The following is a 24282-nucleotide window of genomic DNA, read 5'->3' on the forward strand; positions in this document are numbered from 1 at the left end:
TATGTTGTAAAAACTAAAAAGCAAGTCAATTTTGATTACACCTTGTGTTAAGGTTATTTAACTAACATCATCAATGTTATTTTTTTTCCCTCAGACACCGAGAGAAGGGGTGAGTGACAAATTAGAATTCTTAAATTGGAACTAAAATCAAAACTAGTTTCAGTTTCAAGTAACAATATTGGGAATTTGTGGCATAAGATTTCGACTTTCACTATTTATTTATTTTTTTGGGTATGGACTTAGTGAGCTACATGTATGGAGTAATATTTAACCCTTGATCATAAAATAATTTAAGCTCGAGTTTAAAAAATAGAGAACAAATGAATATGTTTGTGAGCATCTAAATTTTCTTAAAAATTAATTTATTCAAATCTACAAAATTACTAGGTACTCAAAACCAAAAACCCAATGGTTCCGTTCTCATTTTTAAGGTGCTAATTGCAACAGGGGGGATCTAACTTCAATTACTTAGGGTTGAAAAAGTACTTAGGGTTGTTAACCTCTCTTTGACACCAAAGTAATCTTTATTTAGGCCCTAAAATATTCACCTTATTTTTGGAGACAATAGCTTTGTTCCATTACATGAGTTAGAATCAAATACTCCTCTTTCTAAAGTATTTATGTCATCTTTGGCTATTTTTAGTTTACATGACTTGATTAACTTGCAAATTTGACTAAATTTTGACCTTATTTTTACACTAATCCTATCAAATGAAATGTGATTAGATTTATATTAATATGTACTTTTCAAATCTATTACATATTATTAAAAGCGAATCTAAAATGACACTTGGCAGCATTGTATTGAGTATTTTCCCTCCAAAAGCATTGTATTGAGTATTTTCCCTCTAAATAATGGGATTTGCTTTACATAAAATCTAAACTAAACTTTCTAAAATATTAAATTGTTCATTATAACTATTATATGTGGTTATTTTTAATTATATACTTCATACTTTCTAATAATTGGTGTCGAGTCCTTTTTTTTTATGTCGTTTTATAATTTTGTTGTATTATAATCACTCCGTATTAAACAACCATGCATCTATTGCACGGGAATTAATGTTGTACTTCACTATTTAATTTAGTAAAATCCGTGTATTGCACGGCAATTTAACTAGTATGAAATATGCATAATTTTATAATAAAAAAAATTAAAGATACTTAACGATAATAACCATAAATTAAAAAAAATCCTATCAAATCATCTATAAAAAAGCAAATATTTGATTAATATTAATAATAAGTTAAATTGAACATATTTGCATCCCATGAAATAAGTTAAGCTGAACAGCTCTGTGCAACGGTCCATTGGGCTATTGGCTCCAGTCCCAAATGGTAAAGCCCAATAATTAACTTTTGGCCCAATACATACAAACCCCAAAAGAATCAAATGAAAAACTAAGGTAAACAACAAAGACATATACCTCGCACTTTCCGGTTTTATCCGGGACTCCAAATAAACAACTTCTCAAAGTGTTCTTCATCTTCTTCCTCATTCTCTCTCCGAACTATTCAATTAATACAAAGTGTTCAAATTTGTTGGTTGAATAAATAAAAATGGAGAAAACGATTGCTATCTCTGAAACTAATAATTCCTCTCAATCTTCACAACTTAACTCCGCCTCTTCTCGCGTTATCTGCCGTGTGTAAGCTTCTTCTTTCTCCTTTGTAATCAATCAAAGCTTTATGAAATTTGTTGTATTTGATCAATTATTTGATGATTAACAAATTCCAATTGAAAAACTGCTTTTTTTTTTTGATTTTATTTGTTAATTTGTTGAGTAATTGTTTGATTTTGAATTTGGGAAATGTAGATGTCAAAAGCAATTTTCGCAATATACTTGTCCTCGTTGTAATACCAGATACTGCTCCCTCCATTGTTACAAGGTATGCCTTTTCTTTTCAGCTCTTACCAACTAATTTCGCTTTCGTTGTTCGATTTTCCAGTTTTATTGATATGTGAATTGTTGTGAACAAGTTAGGAGTAAGGGTGCTTATATGTTGTTACGATTAAATTATACTCCATCCGTCCTGAAATAATCGTGTTCAAATCGAATAGATTTTAAAGTGAATACTCCGTACTAGGGAGTTATTTGGTTGATGAAAACATAGGAAGTGGCTGCTTGCTTGGAAGTTGCACTTCCTACAAATGGGGAAAGTTGATTATTACAAATGGTAATTAGGTTTTAGCAATGCCGTTGAATTGTAATGAGTAAAGAGCTGTATATAGAAAGACTAAAAGAAGTTTTGAGGTTGAGGCGTCTCTTTTTTTTGGTGAAAACAAAGGATATACTACATTAATTTGGTTGAGGCAACTCTGGAGTTATCCAGAGAGAAGAGTGAGTGTTGCAAAGAAGAAGAAAACCGTAATTGCACTCGTTGATGTATACTGATATTGTGTGGGATGACTGCCGTTGTCTATGGGGATGGTTCGCAAGAGGATATTAAGTATTGATACTCTGGAGTTCTCGTGGAGATTCTATTTAAACTAAAAAAAAAAAAAGAAAAATCATGTTTAGGATTTGATATACTATATTTTTTGTGAATGCTAAGGATGTTGCTGGTCTTTTTACGAATGCTCAATGTAGAATAGTTTGTGATTCCAGTCATAATCTGTAAGCAATTTGGTATATAATTAATCATTTGTTATTCTAATTATTACCACCTGCTTCACTTACCTGCTTGGACTACCACTAGCCATAGCAATAGCATTTTTTTTAGTTGTAATCATCCAAAGCCTAATTCCCTGGGCCCCCTCCTATAAGTTTAGTAAGAGACTCATGATCTAAGTGATGTTATGATTGTATTTGATGCATTATGTGGTTGTTTTGGCAGTCTCACAGCCTCCGATGCAATGAATCTTTTATGCGGGAGAATGTTGTGGATGAGATGAAACAGCTACGCCCTGATGATGAGAGCAAGAAAAAAATGCTGGAAATTCTTAAAAGATTTCATGCTGAAGATGAGGAGGATAGCATGGATGAAGATGGTATGTTTCCTCAGGGGGTCATCTGTTTAATTTGAAGTATTTAGTAAGATAGCTACCAATACCCCAAGAGGGCCAAGACAGTGTTTTTGCATAATCACTAGCTAAAAGCTCTGCATAAAAGTGACACAACTTATAGAGTGAAATAAGATGGCAGAAATCTAGTTAAAGAAACCACAATGGAATGTCTGAGCTTATGCAAAAAGTTCTTAGCTCAGTTTCATTATGAGCTCTGAACTTTGCTTCAAATAATCAAATATGTCATCTTATGCCATTTTCCTTACATTGCAGACTCAACTCTCTCTGAGGAGACTATTCAAAAGGCTCTATCAGGTATGTTGCTTATAATTTCATCTTTTCAAGTGTCAGTAGTTGCACGTTACTCGCTGTTTGTTGGTTCCCCCTATAGGGTATAGCTGTGTGGCCTGCTTATCTTCCCTTCCCAATTATAGTGTTGTCTTTTCCTGTTTCCTTGCTGCATTGTCTCAAAGACAACTATGACATTTTTCACTGCTGTTGTATTCTTATTTCCTTGCACAGTATGCAATTTTAAGACTTATTGTGAAAGGCCTGATATTGTTTAGGGAGAATATATATATGTAATATGTTCTGAAGCATAATTTCTATTTTCAGGAGTTGAAATAAATTATGACGACTTAAGTGCTGAAGAAAAGAAACTTTTCCAACGAGCTATAGCAACAGGAGAATTGAGCAAGATGATTGAGCCATGGGAGCCATGGTGGTTGAAGCCTTCTGCTCGAACAATATCTCTGAGTCATGAAGGAACTCGGCTTATCCAGCCTTTAGCAAGCGAGGAAGCATCAGGATCACATTCTGGTGAAAACCTTGAGAGTAAAATTCCTCCTGGACCTGAGACCCCTTTGCCGTCACTTAAAAATCTTACTTCTGCTGAGCCTTCTCCACTTCTCCCTTTTCATCTGGTTGACATCCTGTACAGCTATTGTTTCACCCTTCGCCTTTATAATGGGGATTGGTCATCAGATTCTATCGGAGCTTCCATGGTGGTCTTAAATGTGTCCGCTGTTTTAAGCCAGGGAGCACAACCAGAATCCTTATTAGAAGCTGTGTCATATTGCTTAGAGAAGACTTGTTCGCCGGACTTTAGACACGTGGGTGGTTTACAATTTGGGTTTGGTGTTCTCGATGATGTTGTATCTTTAATATCCTTAGGTAGGGCTGCTCTAGTCTGTGCATTATGTGATCTGCAGAGGATGATTGTGGCAGGAGAGATGGAGCTGAAATCCAAGAAACCAAGAAAAGCAAAGAGTTCAGACTTGAAGAGCAAGCTCAAGTCTGCTGGAAGGAAGATCTACTTTGTATTGTGCTGGGTGAATGAGCAGCCGGAAGAAGTGTGGTCTTCTCTGTCAGTTCTTGTTCAGGCTGAAAAGGCTTCACAATTGGAATATCAAGGCAATGGAAAGAGGAGATCCTTAAAGACAGAGAAGACCAACGATGATAGCAAAGCTCTAATAAAAGAAGTTTAGTTATTTAACTGATTTTTTGATAGGCATATCAAGAGTTGTTTTTTGATAGGTATGTTAACGAGAGTTAATTAGGATAGTAAAGAGTATGTAATGTATAACTCTAGCAGAGCAAAGCATGTACATGCATAAGCTTTTCTTGTATAAGGAGATTACAAATCCAATGTTATTTTGGCCTGGATTTGGATAGCTTTTTTGCGGAATATATACAAGTAAGATCAGTATGCATGCAGAGATCTGGAAATCCCTGGTTGCTGCGTGCTACTCTGGAAATCAGAGCTATTGTTAAACTTTGTTATACAACTTGGTACAATGAACGAACGGCTTTGGCAGCCGATCTGTTGCATTTACATGCACTTCTAAAACTGGTATACTCGTGTAAGTGGTATACTCATGCTGTCATGACTTCTACTTGCAGAAAACTGTCGTTCTAAGTATAATTAAAGACAAGAGACGGCAATTCAACAGAAAGGCTTATAAATTATAGACGGGACCAACGTATAATCACATTGCATAGATTATCCCTAAAATACAATAGACGAATGGTACAAACTGGTAAACTTTATTGAATTATGATCACCACATAACATAAAACGTAAATCAGAACAAACACATGGAAATGATGATTAATACCATAAAAATATCACAAAATCCTAATAATTACCACGATACAAAGATAAATTATTTCTCCCATGATGCATGAAACTAAGCATAAACAACCCTAATGACATCATAATTTCCGTAGAGACCAACATCCACAAGGCGAACCTCGTCAAAAACCATATTAATCAACCTTTCGGCGAAAGGAGCAACCCTCGGTAAGCCTAGCCTTGCCACCAGTAGGCTGACAAAGAACAGTCTGACAATTAGGGCACATGATGACAGTTTGAGAGTGGCTGAATACAGTCGTAATGGCGAAGCAACCTTGGCACTTAACGTCCATGAAATACGAGTTTGGGGTCTGCACCAACCTCTTCAGCTTATGCTTCTTCTTCTCCAGCTCTGCCGGCGGGTTTAGCAAATCTATGTCGTTCTGCAACACCATGATTGTTGTTTTTTTGCTAGTAGGGTAAATTTATGATCAATATATAACAATGAATATGATTAAGAATTTATTTTGAGTTTCTGATTTAAAAAGAGAAGTGGCAGCAAGGGTTTAGATATTATGAAATTATGCGTTTATATAAGTTTTAGGGTGTGTGTTATGTAGGTTTAAGGATTTAAGAAAATAGGGTTTTGAGGATGAAAATTCGTTGATATTCTAGTGTGTGTTTTGCTTCCCTGGGGTTTTCTAGTAATGTCTCGTTTTTTGATGGGCCCAAAAGAAACTTTGTCACTTCTCTCGCCGTACAATAATTTCATTAATGAATTGAAATTAACCTTTAGAAAACTAGTCCATTTGGTATCGCTTTGGTTTTGTGTTTTTTGTTTTTCAAAATCATATGCTATTTATCATATAATAATTAAAAATTTGGTCAAACTTATTAAAATCATGATAATTTTAAAAATTGACAACAGAAAAGTGAAACCACTTTTTTTTTTTTTTTTTTTTTTTTTTTTTTTTTTTTTTTCAAAAAATAAAAAAATTAAAAACCAAAAATGATGTCAAACAAGTCAATTATTTGATTTCTTTTAAAAAAAAAGATTATTTATTTAAATATTAGATTATTATAATTATAAAATAGTTGATATTGAGTGTAGTGATTAATGAACAACACGACCTTGATTAGGTGCACTCCACGTCACAAATATATGATTTTGCCTTGTCGAGTACAACTAAATGACATAAATGATGCCAAAGACCTGAGATTTCGTTGAAGACATTGTTTCAAAAGTTAAAAATAAATTTGTCTTCAACATCTATTTATAACTATATAACTAAGATGAAAATTATTGACATCATCTTTGTACATGAGTCATTTATTTATGAAAAAATTTCCCTCCAATTGCTTATGATATCATCTTTTTTCTTTCAAATTTTTTGATCTTTCAACATTCAAATCCAAAAGATTAGAAGATGATTTTTTAAAATTAAAATGTGTAAATATCAATAACTAAAAACACGTTAATGTCTTTTATCTTCTCAAAAACACTATTTTAGGTGATTTGATGCAAAATCTATTAGTTTTTATAATATACCTAATTTTTAAAAAATATTTTTTAAACTCGTTCTTTTCATGTCTGGTTCGTGTTGCATAAACTAAAGATATTTCAAAAACACTATTTTATATGACACGATAATATGACACAAATCAAACATTAAAAAACCGAGTTAAGCGCCTAAGATTTTCGACTCATTTACTTTAGCAGGTCGATACAATACGAGTCATTTGATTAAAAAGTCTATCATTGATCAGGTTTCCCAAACCAATTATCTTTAACACAAACATGAAAATTGAAAACAACTACGAGTAGTACAAAATGAAAATGTTTGCCACCTGTAGATGAGATTACTGACATAGGGAAGGTAGGATTATTTCATATTTCATGGTTGACCACCCAGTCGTCATATCCCTTAAAAGCCGCACCAAATTGCCAATCCTTCATTTTCCCAGAAATTACACACGTACAGTGATATTTGGTGAGAATTAAACTAACCTCCGTCAAAAGAGTTAAAACGCTGCGCTTCACTTCACACTAGACCAGATCTAACAATCGTGTCGTGTCATATCTGGTTTGTTTTGGTGTTGGAAATTAAACGGGTTGGGGAAGGTCAACACTAACCCAACCCATTTAATAAACGTGTCGTGTCGTGTTGACCTAATTAATTAATCGTGTCGAAAACCCTTAACACTAATCCGCTTTTTTCGTGTTCGGTTCGTGTCTTGTTGAATTAAAAAAAAAAAATTGGTCTTGTTCAATAGATTTATCAATAATTCCATAATTTCTTGAGTTTTTATACTATGCAGGTTGAGTCATGTTAATTTCGTGTTGAGAATTTCAAAACTAATCCAACCTGTTTATTTGAACGTGTCGTGTCGTGTAGACCATTTTAATTAAGCGTGTTGAAAATCCTTGACACTAACTCGTTTTTTTCATGTTCGGTTCGTGTTGTATCAGTTTTTGCCAACTCTACTTCACACTAGTAGCTCAGCTAAATTCAACTCCTATCTCCTAATGGCATTTTCGTTATTATTCCCTAAATTTCCCAACATTTCCGGTACCCTCAAATCTTCAACCGTCCCTTTCCTCTTCATCATCGTAATAATAATAACGTCTGATCATCTTTTCTCTCTACCATAAACCTCTATCACATTCCTCATAAATATCCCAATTTTTCACAGAGGAGGGAGAAAACCTATCTTCTCCGGCACCGGCGAAATTCGAGGAGAGAGAAAATTTGGGTTTCATAAAAATGGTAGATGCGAGCGATAAATTGGCGTATTTTCAAGCAATTACAGGTTTAGAAGACATTGATTTATGCACTGAGATTCTTGCTGCTCATAATTGGGATCTTGAGCTTGCAATCGCTGCTTTTACTGGTAATCCCAATGTTCCGGAATCTTCTGATAATGTCGGAAGTAGTGGGCAACATCAACAACAACAATCACAATCACAATCACAATCTCTGCCTAGTGCGTTTCCAAACGACGCCGTTTTAAGGTCTGATTCTAATTCTAACCCTGGAAATGGAAACCCTAGTTTGGCATGGAGGGTAATTACTTTACCGATTTCGGTTGTTTCTGGTAGTTTAGGGTTGATTTCTGGTGCGGTTGGGTTAGGGTTATGGGCTGCTGGTGGGGTGTTATCTTATTCTTTTGGGATGCTGGGGTTAGGGGGTCGTCGAGGTGGTGATTCTTCTGCTAGTCCGTTGGTTCAGGTACCGTCTTCGGCTTCCGAAGCGATGGAGTTTGTTGCAGCATTGGAGAGGGAGTATGGGTCTGGTATGAGGGTGAATTTTGTTTCAGAAGGGTTTATGGATGCGCTTCAGAGGTCTAGACATGCTTATAAGCTGTTGTTTGTGTATTTGCATTCGCCGGATCACCCTGATACGCCTTTGTTTGTGGAGAGGACATTGGGGAGTGAGGTGTTTGCTGATTTTGTGAATGAGAATTTCGTGGCGTGGGGCGGTAGTATTCGTGCTTCCGAGGGATTTAAGATGAGTAATAGTTTGAAAGCCTCACGGTTTCCGTTTTGTGCTGTTGTTATGGCTGCTACTAATCAACGTATTGCTCTGCTTCAGCAGGTAGGACTGCTGTTTTTTGGCTAATGTTTAGTTCATTTGCTTTGTTAAGTCGTTGATTACAGTTTTAATTATAATACCCAGTAGTTTTGTGATCATTGCTTATTGATTGGTTGGAATGTTTGATTTGTGATTGGTTTTGGTTGGGATATCATGGGATGTTTAATTTGGGTTTGGGGAGATAATTAAGTGTGTTTTTATGATTATTGATTTTCTTATAATGTAGCTGCTTAGTTAGGCTAACTTATTGTCACTAGAATTTGTAGTGATGATACCTGTAAATCAGCTGGTTATCCATGTGAAAATTGAGGTTTATCTGATTCCCCCCCCCCCCCTCCCCTTCTCTTTTTGTGTGTTTAATTTATGGAATTTATATTGGATGGCATCATTAAAAGCAGATCTCTGTGTAACTGGAGATATCTGCAAGTGCATGTTGCACTGTTTTGAACCTTTGATAGTTGAGGATTAGGGGCATTGCCTGTATTAGCAAGGTAGAATGTACTTAGTATTAGGGACATTGCCTGTAACTGGAGATATCTGCAAGTTTCAGTGAATGCTTCAAAGTTTCAAAATTTCCAAGCAATTTCCTAGTTCAAATTAACATTCAGTAATGGCTGTATTTGTGAATCTTATATAGATTGTGGTTGGACATGTAGATCTTGGACTTGTCAATGAAAGTCATTTTGAATTTTACATGGAATAGGGATCAACTAGTACAATGTAAGCTCTTCAGCTGAACTAATTCCTGCATATTTACTCTGTGGTTTATCTTATGTTAAGTATACTTCTGAAGGGCCTTACAGTTTTGGCTGTTATTAGTAGGAGGTTGAGTGCACTTTTTGGACTTAGTCCGTTTTTGGTTGAAGAGATTTGGCTGGAAAAGTTGAGAAAGGAAGGGTTTTTATTATGTTCCCATGTTTGGTTAGATAAAGGACATGAAAATTCATAGTCAAGGAAGGGAAGTGGGAGGAAAGCCTCTTTACTAAATTTCACTTACATTTCCTCTCAAAATTGGACGAATTTGATTGGAAACTGAAAATCAAAACTTAATAAAATTTCCTTTTTCTACCCTTCATTTTTCTTTCATCAAGCAAATAATGAAAAATTAAATTGCTTTCTTTTCCCCTCCCTTCCTTTCTCTTCCCCTCCCTTCCTTTCTTTTCTTTTCCTTTACTAACATTGAACCAAATAAACTTTAGGCAAAGGATTCTGAAAATAGGCTCATATAAATGAAAGCCTGTGTCATCGGAAACATGGTTTAAAATTATGGGTGTGGTTGTGGTCATTGTAAAGTTTTGCGGGCAATGTGGGTGGTTTGCACTTTGCAGCTTAATATCTTTGTCACCTTAAGTGTAAAATCCTTACACTGCGGCTGCGATGTGTTGATGCAGCCAAGAATTAATGCCATGATTGGAAGTGACCGAATGAGCTATTTTACCTAGACCGAATGAGTTAGTTGACTATTTCACCCTGGTGGCAAAGCCACGATGCCTTTTAAATTATTCAAGGTAGGTCTATTACTAAGAATTTGGTTTGTTTTATGGATCCTGTTTAAACCAAGTGGGAACCTATTTACCGACCAGCCTATTTTGATTTAGAAATTACAGTCCTAAGAGCTACTGTTTTTAGGTAACCTATGCAAATTCCACAAGGTTTTTCTGCCGATTGTTGGCCTTTTGCCTTCCTTTGATGAAACAATGGACTAATCAATTATTAGTCATTTTGTGGGCATCATATGAAAACTTGGTGGGTGTTTTTATTATTATTATCATTATTTTTATATATGGAATTACTTATTAAATAATTTTGAGAAGATAAGGAAACGAGGGAGTGAGAGACAACTGTGGCTTTCAGGAAGCTATATTTTGACAATTATGTGATTCCATTATATAGAGGTGTTTGTTATATTTTAGTATTAAGGAATATAGTAGCATTGAGAAACAAATGAAAGAGCTTTATTGATGTTGAAATTGATTTTTTTTATTTCGGCCTTAAGATGTTGGTGCTTAGTCACACTTCATTTTACAATCATGATCTCACATGTAAATCAACTAATAGCCATTGTGTTGGGTTAATCTTGGCAAATACTTCAAAGTTCCTCAGCCACTAATTGTCCTTTTGTCTTCCTTAGGATAAACAATTGATGGATCAATCATAAGTTAATCCTTGGGGATCTATAATTCGGTGATAGGTAGCCCGATTTTTGTTGAATAAGTATCAAGATGCATTTCAGAAAAGAACTCTAGAACAAAGTCTAGTGCCAATTCCGTAATTCCATCGGTATTGAGATTGAAGAGAAATATTGTTCTTGCAATCTTCCTTCTAATAGTGGGTCAAGGAATATTAATAATCTGCAAATTTTCAGAGAGGAAGGAGGGGGGGGGGGTGGGGGTGAGGTTGTTTGGGCCAGAGTTGGATACAAATTATTATTATTAAAATTTGTGTTAGAAAGTGTGGAGTGTATTAGGGGTGGGTTTTTTTTTTTTAATTTTTTATTTTTAATGGCCAGGAAGTTTGATGTTTTGTTACCTACTGTCACACCAGGTTTCAAATTGTTGCTTAGAAGAACCTATTTGGCTTACTGAGTTTATGGTTTTCAAATATCTTGACGTGGGTTTTCAATGACTTCTTAAGTTTTTTGTTTATTTTAGTTTCTTACTCCCTTTCTTTTCTCTACCAGTCTCCAATTCCCATCTTGCTTGGAGATAGTTTTTGATATGTAAACCTACATAGCATAATTATAGTCTTATAGATATCAATAGTTTTAGACTATTGGTGTGGCAGGATAGAAGTGTGTTGCTCTTTTTAGGCTCTCTGTGTCCTTATGTGCCTTTGGTGCTTATGCCTTTTTGTTGGGCTGATGGAATATTGGTGCATGTTGCAATTGGTTGGTCTGATCTTTTTGGTTCTCTGGTTTGGTCCGTTGTTGTGAAATGATGGATGAAAGACAATAGAATGGGAGCTGGAAAGTTTTTTGGTGGAAAAACAGAACATTGATGCGATTTTGATAATCATAACCTAAACCTAGAAACAAAATCCTTACTAATCTATCTGGATCTCATAACTTTTTCACATTTTTAACTGGGAATGGATGAACATTAGACAATGACGGCATTGTCTAATTAAGCTCTGAGGTCTGATATGAACTTTTCTTCTGAACATGAGGCTTTTGGTTGTTGTGGAGTTTCTGAGGTTGATTTTTTATCCGAGAAGGTTTTGCTAAAACTTAGGGCTGCTGTGAATGATGGATCAATGAAATGGCACGATAGGGAGTTCCGTGGGTGCCAACGAAATAAAAAATAAAAGAATTACCAGTTTTTGATAGTGTAAAGATGTGCTCTGTGTGCAGAGTAAAATGAATATGAATCTTGAGTATAAGCTGCAGATTTTTAAAGATTTTAGGTGGGTGTCCAGAAGTATTATCTGTATCCATCTAGACTGGGCTGGCATAAGGCTGTAGACTTTTGATTCTCGATTATAAGATAATGCCAATGAAAACAAGGTTGTTACTAACGCTTGTGGTCATCAGGTTATATAAAAGTCATTTACCTTAGTGGACTTCAGTGATTTGGTGGCTCAGAACGAGTTTCCAGCTTGAGCTGGTCATTGATGTTTTTATGTCTGTCCTGTTGTGCGAATTTTGGGTCCTTGGGTGTATCCATTTTAGCCCAGCTTATCTCGTTAGCAGAATCTGGTTTGTAGTATTAGACTAGATTAAAATATTTGAATGGACTAGTAAATTTATAGGAATATTGGATCTGGTGATGTAGTGTTGTGGAGCATGTTTTGAGGACAAAATTGTCTCATATCGTGATACCGTGCTTTGTGAGTTTAAGAGGCTAATGACGAGATAATTGGCTGTGGGTTGGTACATTACATACATATACCTGTGTTTAATTATTGTCAGCATTCGTTCTAGGTAATTTTAAGTTTTTAACCTGGCTGTAACCATTTTTTTTTGTGTGTGCTCTGCCGTTAATTAGTCAAAACTCAAAAGTAATGTTTTATTGGTATTCAGTGGTCTGATTCAGCGATCTTTTTTCCTTATTTAAACTGTCCTAATAACTTCTTGTTCTAATGTTCTGTTGCAGATTGAGGGCCCAAGATCTCCTGAAGATATGCTTTCCATACTACAGAGAGTTTTGGAAGAAAGTGGACCTGTACTTGGCTCAGCCAGGCTTGAAGCAGAGGAGAGGAGGAACAACATGCGCTTGAGGGAAGAACAAGATGCTGCTTACAGAGCTGCCTTAGAAGCTGATCAGGTACTGTAGCATATACTCTCTCTGTTGTATATATTTGCTTACTTGTTGCTGGTCATATTGCCTTTGAGCCATCAACTTTTTTACTTTGTATTACTTGAGTTCCTAATCTTTTTATTTGTTACAACTGGGCCTATGTGAATGCTTGGAGACTACCAACTCACTGAGATTATTTTAAGGATGCTTACATAAAGTGGGTGCTTATGACTAACTAAACCGAGGTTAACTTTTGCATTTTGGAGGTGTATTGTAAAGTTTCTGGAGATAGGTTAACAACTGTTTGTGGGAATTTTTTGGAAGTTTTGGATGTTAATCAGATAAGGGTTGTTAGTCCGGTTGGTATGCAGCAGTTATACAAAAGCAATTTGAAATGGTTGAGCATAAGGTTTGTGTATGAAAGGAAATAGAGCAAATTATGAAACTACAATGTTTATGCTTTCTATGGTGCTTATGATCAACTGTTTCCAAACATAAAATAGTTTTAAGGGAAATATGCATTGATTAGAAAGAATATGCAACTCCGCAAATGTATTTCTCCCCACCCCCTGGGCCAGAATTAGCTGTGAGTTTATAGCAGCACTTCTGGATATGAAAATTTCACAAAACTTCTATAATTGCTGGGTCATTTGTTTCATTCCTCATCACTTAACTCAAGCAGCATATTATTTTTTGCTTTGAATGTAATGTGATTATTATTTTGGATGGAGAGAATAGCAAGGACTAAAGAAACTAATATTCAACCCCTTCATGTTTGGGTATGTATTTGGCATTGCTGTCTATTCCACATATGCTCTCCTCAGGCCAGAGAACAGCAGAGGAGAGAAGAACAAGAGAGGCTTGAGAGGGAAAGGGCTGAAGAGGAGCGAAAACGTCGCGAGGAAGAAGAGGCACGTGAAAGAGAAGCACGTGAAGCAGCTGAAAGAGAAGCTGCCTTGGCTCGTAGAAAGCAAGAAAAAGCTTTGTCTCTTGGTGCTGAACCTGAGAAAGGACCTGATGTTACTCAAGTAAATTTCCACCTTTACCTTGGAACTATTTTTTGTCCCTATCAAATATTGATACAGTGCTTTCTCATATGATGGCCTTTGCCTTTTTATTCTACTATATTTGTACAGTGCTGCTCATGCTTTATGTTCAATTTTTATATTCTATTTCCTGCATCAACCATGTTTTACATTTAAGTATGGAATCCTATACTTTTAGAGCTTGAATATAATGGCTTCATACTTGATCAGGTTTTGGTGCGATTTCCAACTGGAGAGCGTAAAGACAGGAGATTCCACAGCAATGCAACCATCCAGTCTTTATATGACTATGTTGATTCTTTAGATTGCTCAAACTTTGAAAGCTACAATCTAGTCTCCAATTTCCCTCGAACAGTATACAGTCCAGAAAAGCATTCTTTGACCCTGAAAGAAGCAGGCTTGCATCCTCAGGCAAGTCTTTTCGTGGAACCAAACTTGTAGGGAAAAATTTCTATGTGATCAACATTGTTTAGAACTATGATAGCAGAGTAACACTTTAAGTCTCTTTTTCTCAGTGTTGGTCTATCAAATATTCTGATGAGTATAATCCCCATGTATTTCTCTTTCCCCTTGTATTTTCTCTTCCAAATTCTCACCAATTTGGCTCAAGTAGGTGGATTCAGAATAAGGAATGTTAGCTTTTGTACTTATTCCAGCTGTCTCATGCTTCTGGGGAAGTCTTTAGAGAATGCAATATGAATTGTCGCCTTTCCAAACAGAGAAAGCTATGGCCTCTTTGTGAAGGAAGGTGATCTCTGGTAACGCATTATAGTCCTTACAGAGGATGTGCAACGCTGCGCTGTTGCCCACTGCAGCTAAATGTTATGTCATCCATATCCATAGAGTTTTAATTTCATGTTAGATGATTATACGAGTATACTCCACATACGACTTTAGAACGATGTTGTATGTGGCAATCAAAATGATGGCTGGATTTGTGTCATTTGACTTTTGAGCTGATACCAAATGATGCATTGGATAAAGAACGCACATGTGAGTCACATGCACTGGATTTGTGGCTAATTGTTTTAAATTCAATTCGGATGTTTGGAATTCTATCCATGTAACCAACACTAAAGTCTAAAGCTACATAGCGTTGACAATTTGAGAGTAATGCTTTCCGTTGAACGTGGAGTGATATGGAAAGTTGCTGAAATGTCAAATACCACAAGTACTCTATTTGCGATATATTGAAATTTGAAAATTACTCCACAGCTTATTACTTCCTCTAATTTTTTTTCAACATGTAACACTTTTCTTTTCATGCTTATCAATGTATTATTTTAATTACTAATATCTTTAATTATTAATTTATGTTAAAATTATAAATATTTGATATTAAAATAATATAAATTGAAACGAATTTACTATATTTTTACTTAATTATAAATCATGAAAGCTAGTCAAAGAAAGGCATATAAATAGTGTCAAAGTCAATCTGTTGCAAGTAAATTTTTTTTGAGAAAATATCATTTTTAACTATTTACGAGAGAATGGTGAAATTGTAAAAAATCAAATAGTTACGGAGAGAATAATTCCGTTCTTTTTTGTTTGTCAACTCTCTTATTTGGGTTATCTTTTAAAGTTTGCTCCATACGTCAAATGATTATAACCGATCACAATTTCATTATATAGTAATACTATATTTAGCATGTCAAATAATTATAACCGATCACATTTTATTATATAGTAATGCTATATATAGCGCGTATGGCTACAAATAAGCATTTAAATTTAAATGTTTCCGTATTGACATAAAACAAGGGTATAGACGAGAGAATATACCCCAAAGTCCGTATTCGAGTAGACAAATACCAAATCTTTTTTAAAGTGCGTGGGTCCAAAGAATGTTATGACTCAATTAAAATAAAAAGCCCTGAGCACAGAGTACGTACTGACTCCTGACGCCCTCCTGCTACTATAAAATAACGGAATTACTTATTTTCCGGAAAAACCTGCCACATTTTCTCATCCCTCTTAACGCTCCTTATTTTTCCTTAATTCTAGGGTTTGTTTAATTGTTTTTCTACATTTCCTTCAAAAAAAAAAATTCAGATAATCTCCAATCCAATCGTTCTTCTCCAATTCTACGGTTAGCAAATTCTTACAATTCCTTTGAATTTTGATCGTGATATGGTGATTTTAGGTTTGGTATGACTGAGTTACGAATTACACCATTAATGGAGATCCGAGCTTTGAAATTACGAATCGATTCTTCGAATATGGATTTACTTGCTTGTCGACTCGGCTTCAAATCGTCGTTTGACTCGTATTTGATCGCTTGCGAAGCGTTTTCTGAACCTGCTACATTGCTTTCGATTCCAGTTGAAGAAGTTATTTGATCGTTTGTGTTTTTCTGCTTTCTCTCCTCTCAATTTTCTTCTTCTCCTCTTTCTGTAATGGAATCACTTAAAATTCCTTTGACATCGTCAATGGCGAAGTCAATTTCTGATGAAATTGACGACATTGTTGAGAGGGACCCTTCCGGCCGATACATTAGGGTATGATTCCTTCATTTTTCGATTGTTTCCTAAATTGGTAATTATTGGTTAATTAGGGTAGTAATTTCTGATGTATTCCTTTTGTAATTATAACCTTAATTGCTTTCCTTGATCTAAGTTACGTTTTTTGCTTTAGATTTACTTGTTTGATTTAAATTTGCTAAATACATTTAATTTAATGCTTTTTATGCCATAATTACTCATATTATTTAAATATTTAGATTTTAATTGCCAATTAGTGAATTTGCAGGTGATTTTTATTTTTATTTTAAAAATTTTGTTCTGTTTTTGTTTTGGATTATTTCAGTATTACACGTTTAATCCTTTTCTATTCATTTGTGATGATGTTTTTTTTTTTCCTTATTGGCTCTTGCTCTTCAGTCTTCTGAAATCCTGGGGAGGGGAGCATCCAAGACTGTGTATGATTCCTTGCTCAGTCTTCTGATTTTTTGTTTTATTCTTGTTCGCTTTCGAATTTTTAATTAGTTGAAGTCATAGCTAATAGTGATCACTTTCTTTGCTTGTGGTGAGGGGTCGAAAATGTCCATACTTTTTCCCTAATTTTTGTTTGTATGCTGTTATCTTTAATAGTTACAAGGCATTTGATGAGGTCAATGGAATAGAGGTTGCTTGGAATCAAGTGGACATTGATGATTTGCTGCAGTTGGCGCAACACTTGGAGAGGTTGTATTCAGAGGTTCATCTGTTGAAGTCCTTGAAACATGTAAATATCATAAGGTTCTACCATTCTTGGATTGATGATGGTAGTAAGACTATCAACATAATTACTGAGCTATTCACCTCCGGAAACCTTAGACAGTGAGTGTTTTTCTGTTGATTCTTTGTTGTGTAGAAATCAACATGGGTGTCCTTTTTATGCTGTTACTTTAACATCTTGTATTGTTTAGGTATCGTAAGAAACATAAGTCTGTTGATCTGAAAGCTATCAAAAACTGGGCAAGGCAGATCCTCCGGGGTTTACAGTATCTTCACAGTCAGAGTCCTTGCATCATACACAGAGATTTGAAATGTGACAATATCTTTGTCAATGGGAACACTGGGGAAGTTAAGATTGGCGATCTGGGTTTGGCAACTGTTATGCAGCAACCTACTGCTCGAAGTTGTATAGGTACCGCCAAGTCCTGCTGTATTTTAAGCCTTTTGTTTATTGAACAATTCATACAGTTAAAAGTATGTAACCTGTGGGGTCTTTTTGGTGCAGGTACACCTGAATTTATGGCCCCTGAGTTATATGAAGAGGAATACAATGAACTTGTCGACATATATTCTTTTGGTTTGTGTATGCTGGAAATGGTGACTTGTGAATACCCTTATTCTGAATGCAAAAATACAGCTCAAATCTTCAAGAAGGTTATCTCGGTAGGAATTACTTCATACAGCTAGTAAGTGATGATAATTGCTGATAATTACCCACGCTGTAACCCCCTCCTTTTTTTTTTTTTTTTTTTTTTTTTTTTTTTCCTACATGATTTTTTAGGGTGTCAAGCCAGCAAGCCTTAGCAGAGTAACTAATCCGGAGATTAAGCAGTTCATTGAGAAATGTCTGGTTCCAGCTTCCATGAGACCATCAGCCGAGGATTTGTTGAAGGACACATTTCTTGTATCCAAAACTCCTGAAGGGCCAGGTCCTCATTCTGTGATGATGAACATGGTTGAACCGGCTTGTTTGTCCAGACCTCAAACAGCTCATTCTATGGATATAGACGGTGATGGCAAGAAGAGTGATTTTAGCTGGGAAGCTCCTCCCCGTTTGACTTTAATTTTAAATTTCAATGACGTGAAAAACTTCAAGTTAATAGGAGAGGTGGTGGATAACAATTCAATCTCAATGACCCTCGTGTTTACTGGTACAAATGGTACGCTAAAATTCTAGCTTGGCCTTTTGTGAGAAATCTAGTATCTCTTGATGGAAACTGAATTTATGTTATTTGGGTCAGGTCGTTTGAAGAATGTTCATTTTATATTCAATCTTCAAAAAGATACCATCATCTCCATTGCGCATGAGATGGTTGAAGAGATTGAAGACTTATCTGAGGAAGATTTGGTTCCAGTTGTGCAATTGATGGAGCAGCTGATTGCAGAACTGGTGCCTCACTTTAGGCCGCCTTCTAGTTCTAATTTCTCACGTACTGATCTCACCAATTCGCTAGAGGAATTATCTGGCTCAAGCAGTGCCCTGGACGCACTCAAGTATCTATCAAAATCTGGAATACTCAAGGTCCCCACAGAGGTGACTGGTAATAGAGAAGACCGTGGTGCTGGAGAATCTCTTGTTTCAGGGATATCGGTTGATGAACAATATTCCATGATATGCTCTCATGATCCTGGTTTAAATGCTTGTGATTGCTGTAAACGCTCGAACAGGTATTGGTGGTTGTATTTGTTGGACTTTATGGCTATGGTATTTGTGATTTGTTTGAACTTTTATTCTTAAACATATTCATTGTAATCTGATGCAGTATTGCTTTTACTGGTTTGAGCCTATCAAGCACGGCTTCTTTAACACCGCTAGAGAAAGAGCTTTGCAACGAGGAACTGAAGCAGGAGCTTGATGCGATTGAATCCCAATACAATGAATGCATACGTGACCTCTCGAGGAAAAGGGAGGAGGCAATAGAATATGCCAAGAGGAGGTGGGCTTCTAGGAAGGATGTAGTTGTTTGACCGAAATTCTAGTTTAGGGTTCCTCCGTTTCCATCTATTGATAGAAAGAAAGATCTTTGTCAAATACCACAAGCACTCTGCCCCCCATACTACTAGTTGGGGGTTGTTTAAGAGAGTGCATATATATAATTTTATTTATTTATTTTTTTTTAATTTCATTCTAGTGTCTTGGAAGTTTTGATTGTAGACTTTATTTTTTATTTTTTCAATATATGTCCATTTAAAAATTCCGCCAAGCAGTGATTACTTAAATTCATTTAAGTGGCAGTGAATTATTTTTTATTTTTTTTCGGCAGGCTATATAACTTTCTTGTATGCCAGTGAGGCAGATAGATTCAGAACACTAAATTTTCATCTCAGAAATGTTAAATAGTAATTGTATATAATGCTGTATTTATTTCTTAATAAAGCTGCTCAGCAAGTAAAAAAGACCTCTGTTTCCTGAAATCTGTACTGAGATCTTCCGGGCAGTTCTGCATGTTTGGATACATATTTTCTGACATGGCGAAAAGATCAGGGGAATGTATGTGTAATTTTCATATATATAACTGCAGTTACTCTAAATCTGAGTTCTACGACTCAAGTCACAAGTCAACAGTTATGAGTTAAAAGGACAAATATTTGTTTTTAACAGCAAGGGAATAAGTGAATCAGGAAGCTGCCATCTTCTTAATGACTATCAAATTATGCACACGAACCAAGTTAAGTAATACAGTACTATTGATTCAATCTTCACTATGATTTTAGAGATGGACACGACTTGAAAAATTCACTTAATGGTGAGTGGGCATTTGCAATGGACAAGTAGAGCACCCGAGTCTGGAGTCTCAATGGATGATATAAAGGCCACAAATACGAAAAGAGGCATGCTCTGAAAATTATGCTAATCATACATTATTGATGTTAATTGAATCATTGTAAGACACATTGAGGAATGAGGATTAACATTGAATTATTTTAAATCAATCGGTGAAGATGAAAATGAAAATTGAGAAGAATCTACAAACTCTACAGCAATGTACTTGTCCCCTCCCCGCACAAAATTACAATGAAATGCGGAGAAGAGAGCAATGTAACTTCACAACAAATTGCCAATTAATCTTGAAAATTTTACACTTTATAATTATACGGTTGTCTCGGCTATTTTCTGAACTGATAACTTCATAACCATCAGGATAGTAGATATTGATTCCACAGACTTACATCAACATGCTGGCAGGCAAAGGTAATTTCACAACTACCAATTATCCTTGACGATTTTAGACTTTTCAAGTATGTATTTGCCTTCCTTATACTTCTGCGATTCTTCATAAGCTCGTTCATACTTCCAACCAAGTACTTCACTGCAATCAGAACAAGAGACATCCGCAACTGTGTGAAGACCTGTCATGAGATGTCTGTCTTCTTTTGGCCCCACATCAACGTTCATAGCATGGGAAAAAAGAAAAGCCCTACTGTTTTTTCCCTGAATTATGATTCAGATAGAGCAATCAGCACAAAAGACATAGCTGCACCTTGTTATATATAGTATCTGATGTAATGAACTACAGAGGCATTAGGATACTTGAAATACATAGTGGAACATGAAACCATGCCCTATCCTATCCTATCCCCTCGCATAATTGTGTAATAGACTAACTTTAGGAGGGGCAATTTGGGAAGTCTAATATTATTAGGTTAGAGTCTTTAGCTTTAGTATAAATACAGAGAGGAGGGAAAGGAAGAGGTAGGCAGAAATTTATTAGGGAAACCTAGAGAGAGTCATGGCCTAAAGCCATTTTGGAGAGTTGTGAGCTAAACTCACTATTGAAGAGTAATAGCCTTAAGCTATTAACCCTATCTTTTGTAACCTTTTGGCCATTATCAACCAAAATTCAAGCTTTAATATTTATTTGCTTGCACTATTAAATCAGAATTATAAATCCAGAAAATCAGTCCATTACAAATTGTCCCATGAAAGAGGTGTAATATTGATGACCTACATAGTGAGAATAATGTGATGCCAACATCAACTCTCGAAGGATTTAGTTTTTATCGCAAATGCACAACATCTTACTATAAATGGGCGAGATAATGAAATTGTAATCAAATGTGGTATTTCCATGCTCAACAATTCACAATTGTTCACGGGACAATTTCTGGGCAAGAACTTGAACCGTGTTTGCTAGGAACTAGGAAGGAAAATAAATTTCCCAATTTCTCTGTATGGATGAGCGAACAATTTTATTGGGTGAGAAAAGAATTCCAAAGGGGTGTTAAGGTTTACCTCAACAAGAATGCCACATTTTCCTCTCATACTTACCAACCTCCTTTTGTCCTCCCTCTGCATCTCTTTTCGTTTCTCATTATTAGGAACCAAACAAAGGAAAGTCCTTCCATGGAAGAAATTATTTATGGCAGGATACTAACTTCGAAACGAAACACAGCATCAAAAAGATTTAAGGCCATAAAAATGCTGTACGGAGATTCTAGTAATTCACAAATATGATGGTAAATTCCCATACAAGTATACAACCTTTCAAACAACTTCATGGCCGACATGGCAGAATGAAATCTCAAACTACACAATGATGTTTAAGGAACATAACAAATACAAATATTATGATATTTTTAGTTCATTTCTTTGATTGTAGTTGTACTATACCACACCCAAATAAATCAAACAAAGAAAGCAGCTAAGAGCATATAATAATATATCAACTTCTTCACCTGAAAAGCTTTAGAAATAATATCATCATGAAGTGCAACATTGTTTCGACAATTGCTGCAACTGTAAACCCTTGGACCGATCAATTCCGCCATCAAACCTACAAGAGACCCTCAAATTTCCCATAATTTGGATTATGAACAGAACCATGACAATGAGAATCATAATAATATCCCAAACTATAGAGGATCATTCCTAAATCCTTAGGAAAATGCACATGAATTCACTTACTTTTCGAGTTTTCGAGGGCGTTAAGGCCTAAAGATTGCTTTTGATTAATCTTTCTTTGATCAATGATTCAATGGCAACTATTGTAGACAGAGCAAGAAATGATCATACATCAGTATTAGTATAAAGAGGCCTAATTAATTTATATGGGACAAAATAATACATTTCAGAAATTCAGACATCTTTAATCAACAGAAATAGTACTAATTAAACATCGAATTCCCAATTATGATGAACAAACTCCAAGATTAAAAACCCCAATTTTCCAGCTAATCAATTTAATGTATGCAGAGTGTTATGATCAAGAATTAAATTAAAGTTGATGAATTAGGATAGTATGCAATTAAATTTAAAGGAAAAGAAAGACAAACCTTGACATAAGGAGTTGATCTATGCGAGAAATGAAAAAGAAAATTAGGGTTTAAGATATGTCAATTGTGTTGGGGAAAAACACCCAGGAGAAAATTAGGGAATGAAAATCAGTGAATCATCAGAAGATCATAATTTGCCGACAGTCGCCTCTTCTAGCTCAATGACGCTATGGCCCGACCCATATACAATTCAAAAAAAAAAAAAAATGGAAATTTGGAAGACACTATCCATAAAATATTAAAATTCATTTATATTAGAGGTGATCAACTACGATCTGAAAAAAGATCGAGTTTGGACAAGCCAAAAAATATTATTTTGTATAAATGTGCAAAAATTCTTACGTGGATCTGATCCACAATAATATTATTGTGAACCCGAAATTTATACTCATGCAATTGACGTTATATAGAACATAGTGACCCTAATTTTAACATAGTAACCGTATTTTTAACATATTAACTTTTATTAAAACTTGTGTAACATTTAATAATAACACGACCTGTAAAAAACCCGACAAGCCCACCACATTTTTGCGAGTTTGGGCATGAGATTTGTGTTATCACCTCTAATTTATTTACATAGTACGTAGTACTTCGTATTAATTAACACTTTAAATGATGAAAAAAATATTATCACATAACTTATTAATTGATTTGTCTCAATATTAACTTTCTATTTATATACGGAGTACTTACTATTTAAAGAATTATTAATAATTAAATTTCAGTTTTTACAAATGTGTAAGTCAAAGTGAAACAACTAAGAACTTATTAGTTTTTTGCATTTTTATTAGGATTAATACTGTTTTTTAATCCCAACTTTCACCAATTTATTTTCATTAATCCCAACTTTGGATTATTCCTCAATAATCCCAACTTTAAGGTGGCCTATCATTCTTCATACCCAAATCGGTCAACAACCTTCTATTGTAGGTTGCTAGACACGTGAGTGGTCCAATTTATTTATTTATTTATTTTTTTTTTACTGTACCAATTTATTTATTTATTTTTTATTTCTTCCTTCCCCTTTAACAGCCTCTCCCCCTCCACCTCCATTAATGGCATCCAGCCACCATCCCCTCCATTTCCGGCAGTCCCCCCATCCCCTCCATTTCCAGCAATAACCCTCATTCTCCTCCCTTTCCGGCCGCCCTTCCACTTCCCCTTGAAACCCCTACTCGAAACCCACCTGAAATCCCCTTTCCTCTTCCCTTCCCTTTCTCCTCCATGACTTCCGACCACCCAATCGAACACCCAAACCCCTCGAATTCCAGAAAAAATCCACCCACCTTATCGAAAAACCGCCAAAAAACCCTATCCCATGGCTGATTTTTGGGTTTCGAGATGTTTAGCGTAGGTTTCGGGGTTGGCTTCATGTGGGTTTTGGGGATTTTCGAGTGGGGTTGGTGGCTTTGAGGGATTTTCAAGAGTGGGGCTGGTGGTTTTTGGGGTTTGGTTGGTGGCGTGGGAGTTTCGGTGAAGGGGGCTGGTGGTTTTTGGGGTTTGGTTGGTGGTGTGGGAGTTTCGGTGAAGGTTGCTGGGGTTTTTGGGGTTTGGTTGGTGGTGTGGGAGTTTCGATGAAGGGGGATGGTGGTTTGGCTCGGAGCGGAGACTCTAGTGGTGGGGAGGGCCGGCGGTCCGACGAGGGAGGTGGCTGGGCTGGCGGGTTACCGGATCAATTAGGGTGGTTGGGGTTTTGGCTAGGTGGTTTTTTTTTTTTAAAGCAATTAACATGTGACACGTGTCAAATAATTTTTAAATTTTTTTTAACCCATTCACCAGTCACCGGTTTTTGGGATTGAAGAATGATAGGTCACCTTAAAGTTGGGATTATT

General features: G+C 35.6%; 5 protein-coding genes across 7 annotated transcripts; 3 read left to right on the forward strand and 2 right to left on the reverse strand.

Moving 5' to 3' along the window:
* The first annotated feature begins 1287 nt into the window (after positions 1 to 1287).
* LOC110732280 (zinc finger HIT domain-containing protein 2-like) lies at positions 1288 to 4781 on the forward strand. The gene is made up of 5 exons (XM_021912195.1): positions 1288 to 1649; positions 1818 to 1890; positions 2839 to 2992; positions 3281 to 3322; positions 3623 to 4781. Exons 1-5 carry the CDS (start codon positions 1561 to 1563, stop codon positions 4492 to 4494), a joined length of 1230 nt encoding a protein of 409 aa, XP_021767887.1. The 5' UTR covers positions 1288 to 1560; the 3' UTR covers positions 4495 to 4781.
* A 200-nt stretch (positions 4782 to 4981) lies between these two features.
* Positions 4982 to 5938, reverse strand: LOC110732219 (40S ribosomal protein S27-2-like). Its single transcript, XM_021912138.1, has one exon. The coding sequence runs from the start codon at positions 5534 to 5536 to the stop codon at positions 5276 to 5278; it is 261 nt and encodes an 86-aa protein (XP_021767830.1). The 5' UTR covers positions 5537 to 5938; the 3' UTR covers positions 4982 to 5275.
* Positions 5939 to 7700: 1762 nt separating this feature from the next.
* LOC110732281 (plant UBX domain-containing protein 10-like) lies at positions 7701 to 14663 on the forward strand. Its single transcript, XM_021912196.1, has 4 exons — positions 7701 to 8677; positions 12766 to 12936; positions 13734 to 13937; positions 14166 to 14663. The coding sequence occupies exons 1-4, from the start codon at positions 7847 to 7849 to the stop codon at positions 14394 to 14396; spliced, it is 1437 nt and encodes a 478-aa protein (XP_021767888.1). The 5' UTR covers positions 7701 to 7846; the 3' UTR covers positions 14397 to 14663.
* Positions 14664 to 15767: 1104 nt separating this feature from the next.
* LOC110732282 (probable serine/threonine-protein kinase WNK10) lies at positions 15768 to 19402 on the forward strand. 2 transcript variants are annotated; one of them, XM_021912197.1, is made up of 8 exons: positions 15768 to 16456; positions 16838 to 16875; positions 17048 to 17275; positions 17365 to 17585; positions 17679 to 17836; positions 17955 to 18333; positions 18415 to 18841; positions 18937 to 19402. In XM_021912197.1, the coding sequence occupies exons 1-8, from the start codon at positions 16355 to 16357 to the stop codon at positions 19139 to 19141; spliced, it is 1758 nt and encodes a 585-aa protein (XP_021767889.1). In that variant the 5' UTR covers positions 15768 to 16354; the 3' UTR covers positions 19142 to 19402. The 2 variants fall into 2 exon arrangements, with proteins under 2 accessions (XP_021767889.1, XP_021767890.1); XM_021912198.1 differs by lacking the exon at positions 16838 to 16875.
* Positions 19403 to 20068: 666 nt separating this feature from the next.
* Positions 20069 to 22672, reverse strand: LOC110732283 (protein yippee-like At4g27745). 2 transcript variants are annotated; one of them, XM_021912199.1, is made up of 4 exons: positions 22448 to 22670; positions 22080 to 22156; positions 21851 to 21948; positions 20069 to 20606 (listed from the first exon to the last, which is right to left on the reverse strand). In XM_021912199.1, exons 3-4 carry the CDS (start codon positions 21941 to 21943, stop codon positions 20379 to 20381), a joined length of 321 nt encoding a protein of 106 aa, XP_021767891.1. In that variant the 5' UTR covers positions 21944 to 21948; positions 22080 to 22156; positions 22448 to 22670; the 3' UTR covers positions 20069 to 20378. The 2 variants fall into 2 exon arrangements, with proteins under 2 accessions (XP_021767891.1, XP_021767892.1); XM_021912200.1 differs by lacking the exon at positions 22080 to 22156 and having other exon boundaries at positions 22448 to 22672.
* Between the last annotated feature and the right edge of the window lie 1610 nt (positions 22673 to 24282).

This window comes from Chenopodium quinoa, unplaced genomic scaffold, assembly GCF_001683475.1.
Source record: "Chenopodium quinoa cultivar QQ74 unplaced genomic scaffold, ASM168347v1, whole genome shotgun sequence".
Taxonomy (NCBI): domain Eukaryota; kingdom Viridiplantae; phylum Streptophyta; class Magnoliopsida; order Caryophyllales; family Amaranthaceae; genus Chenopodium; species Chenopodium quinoa.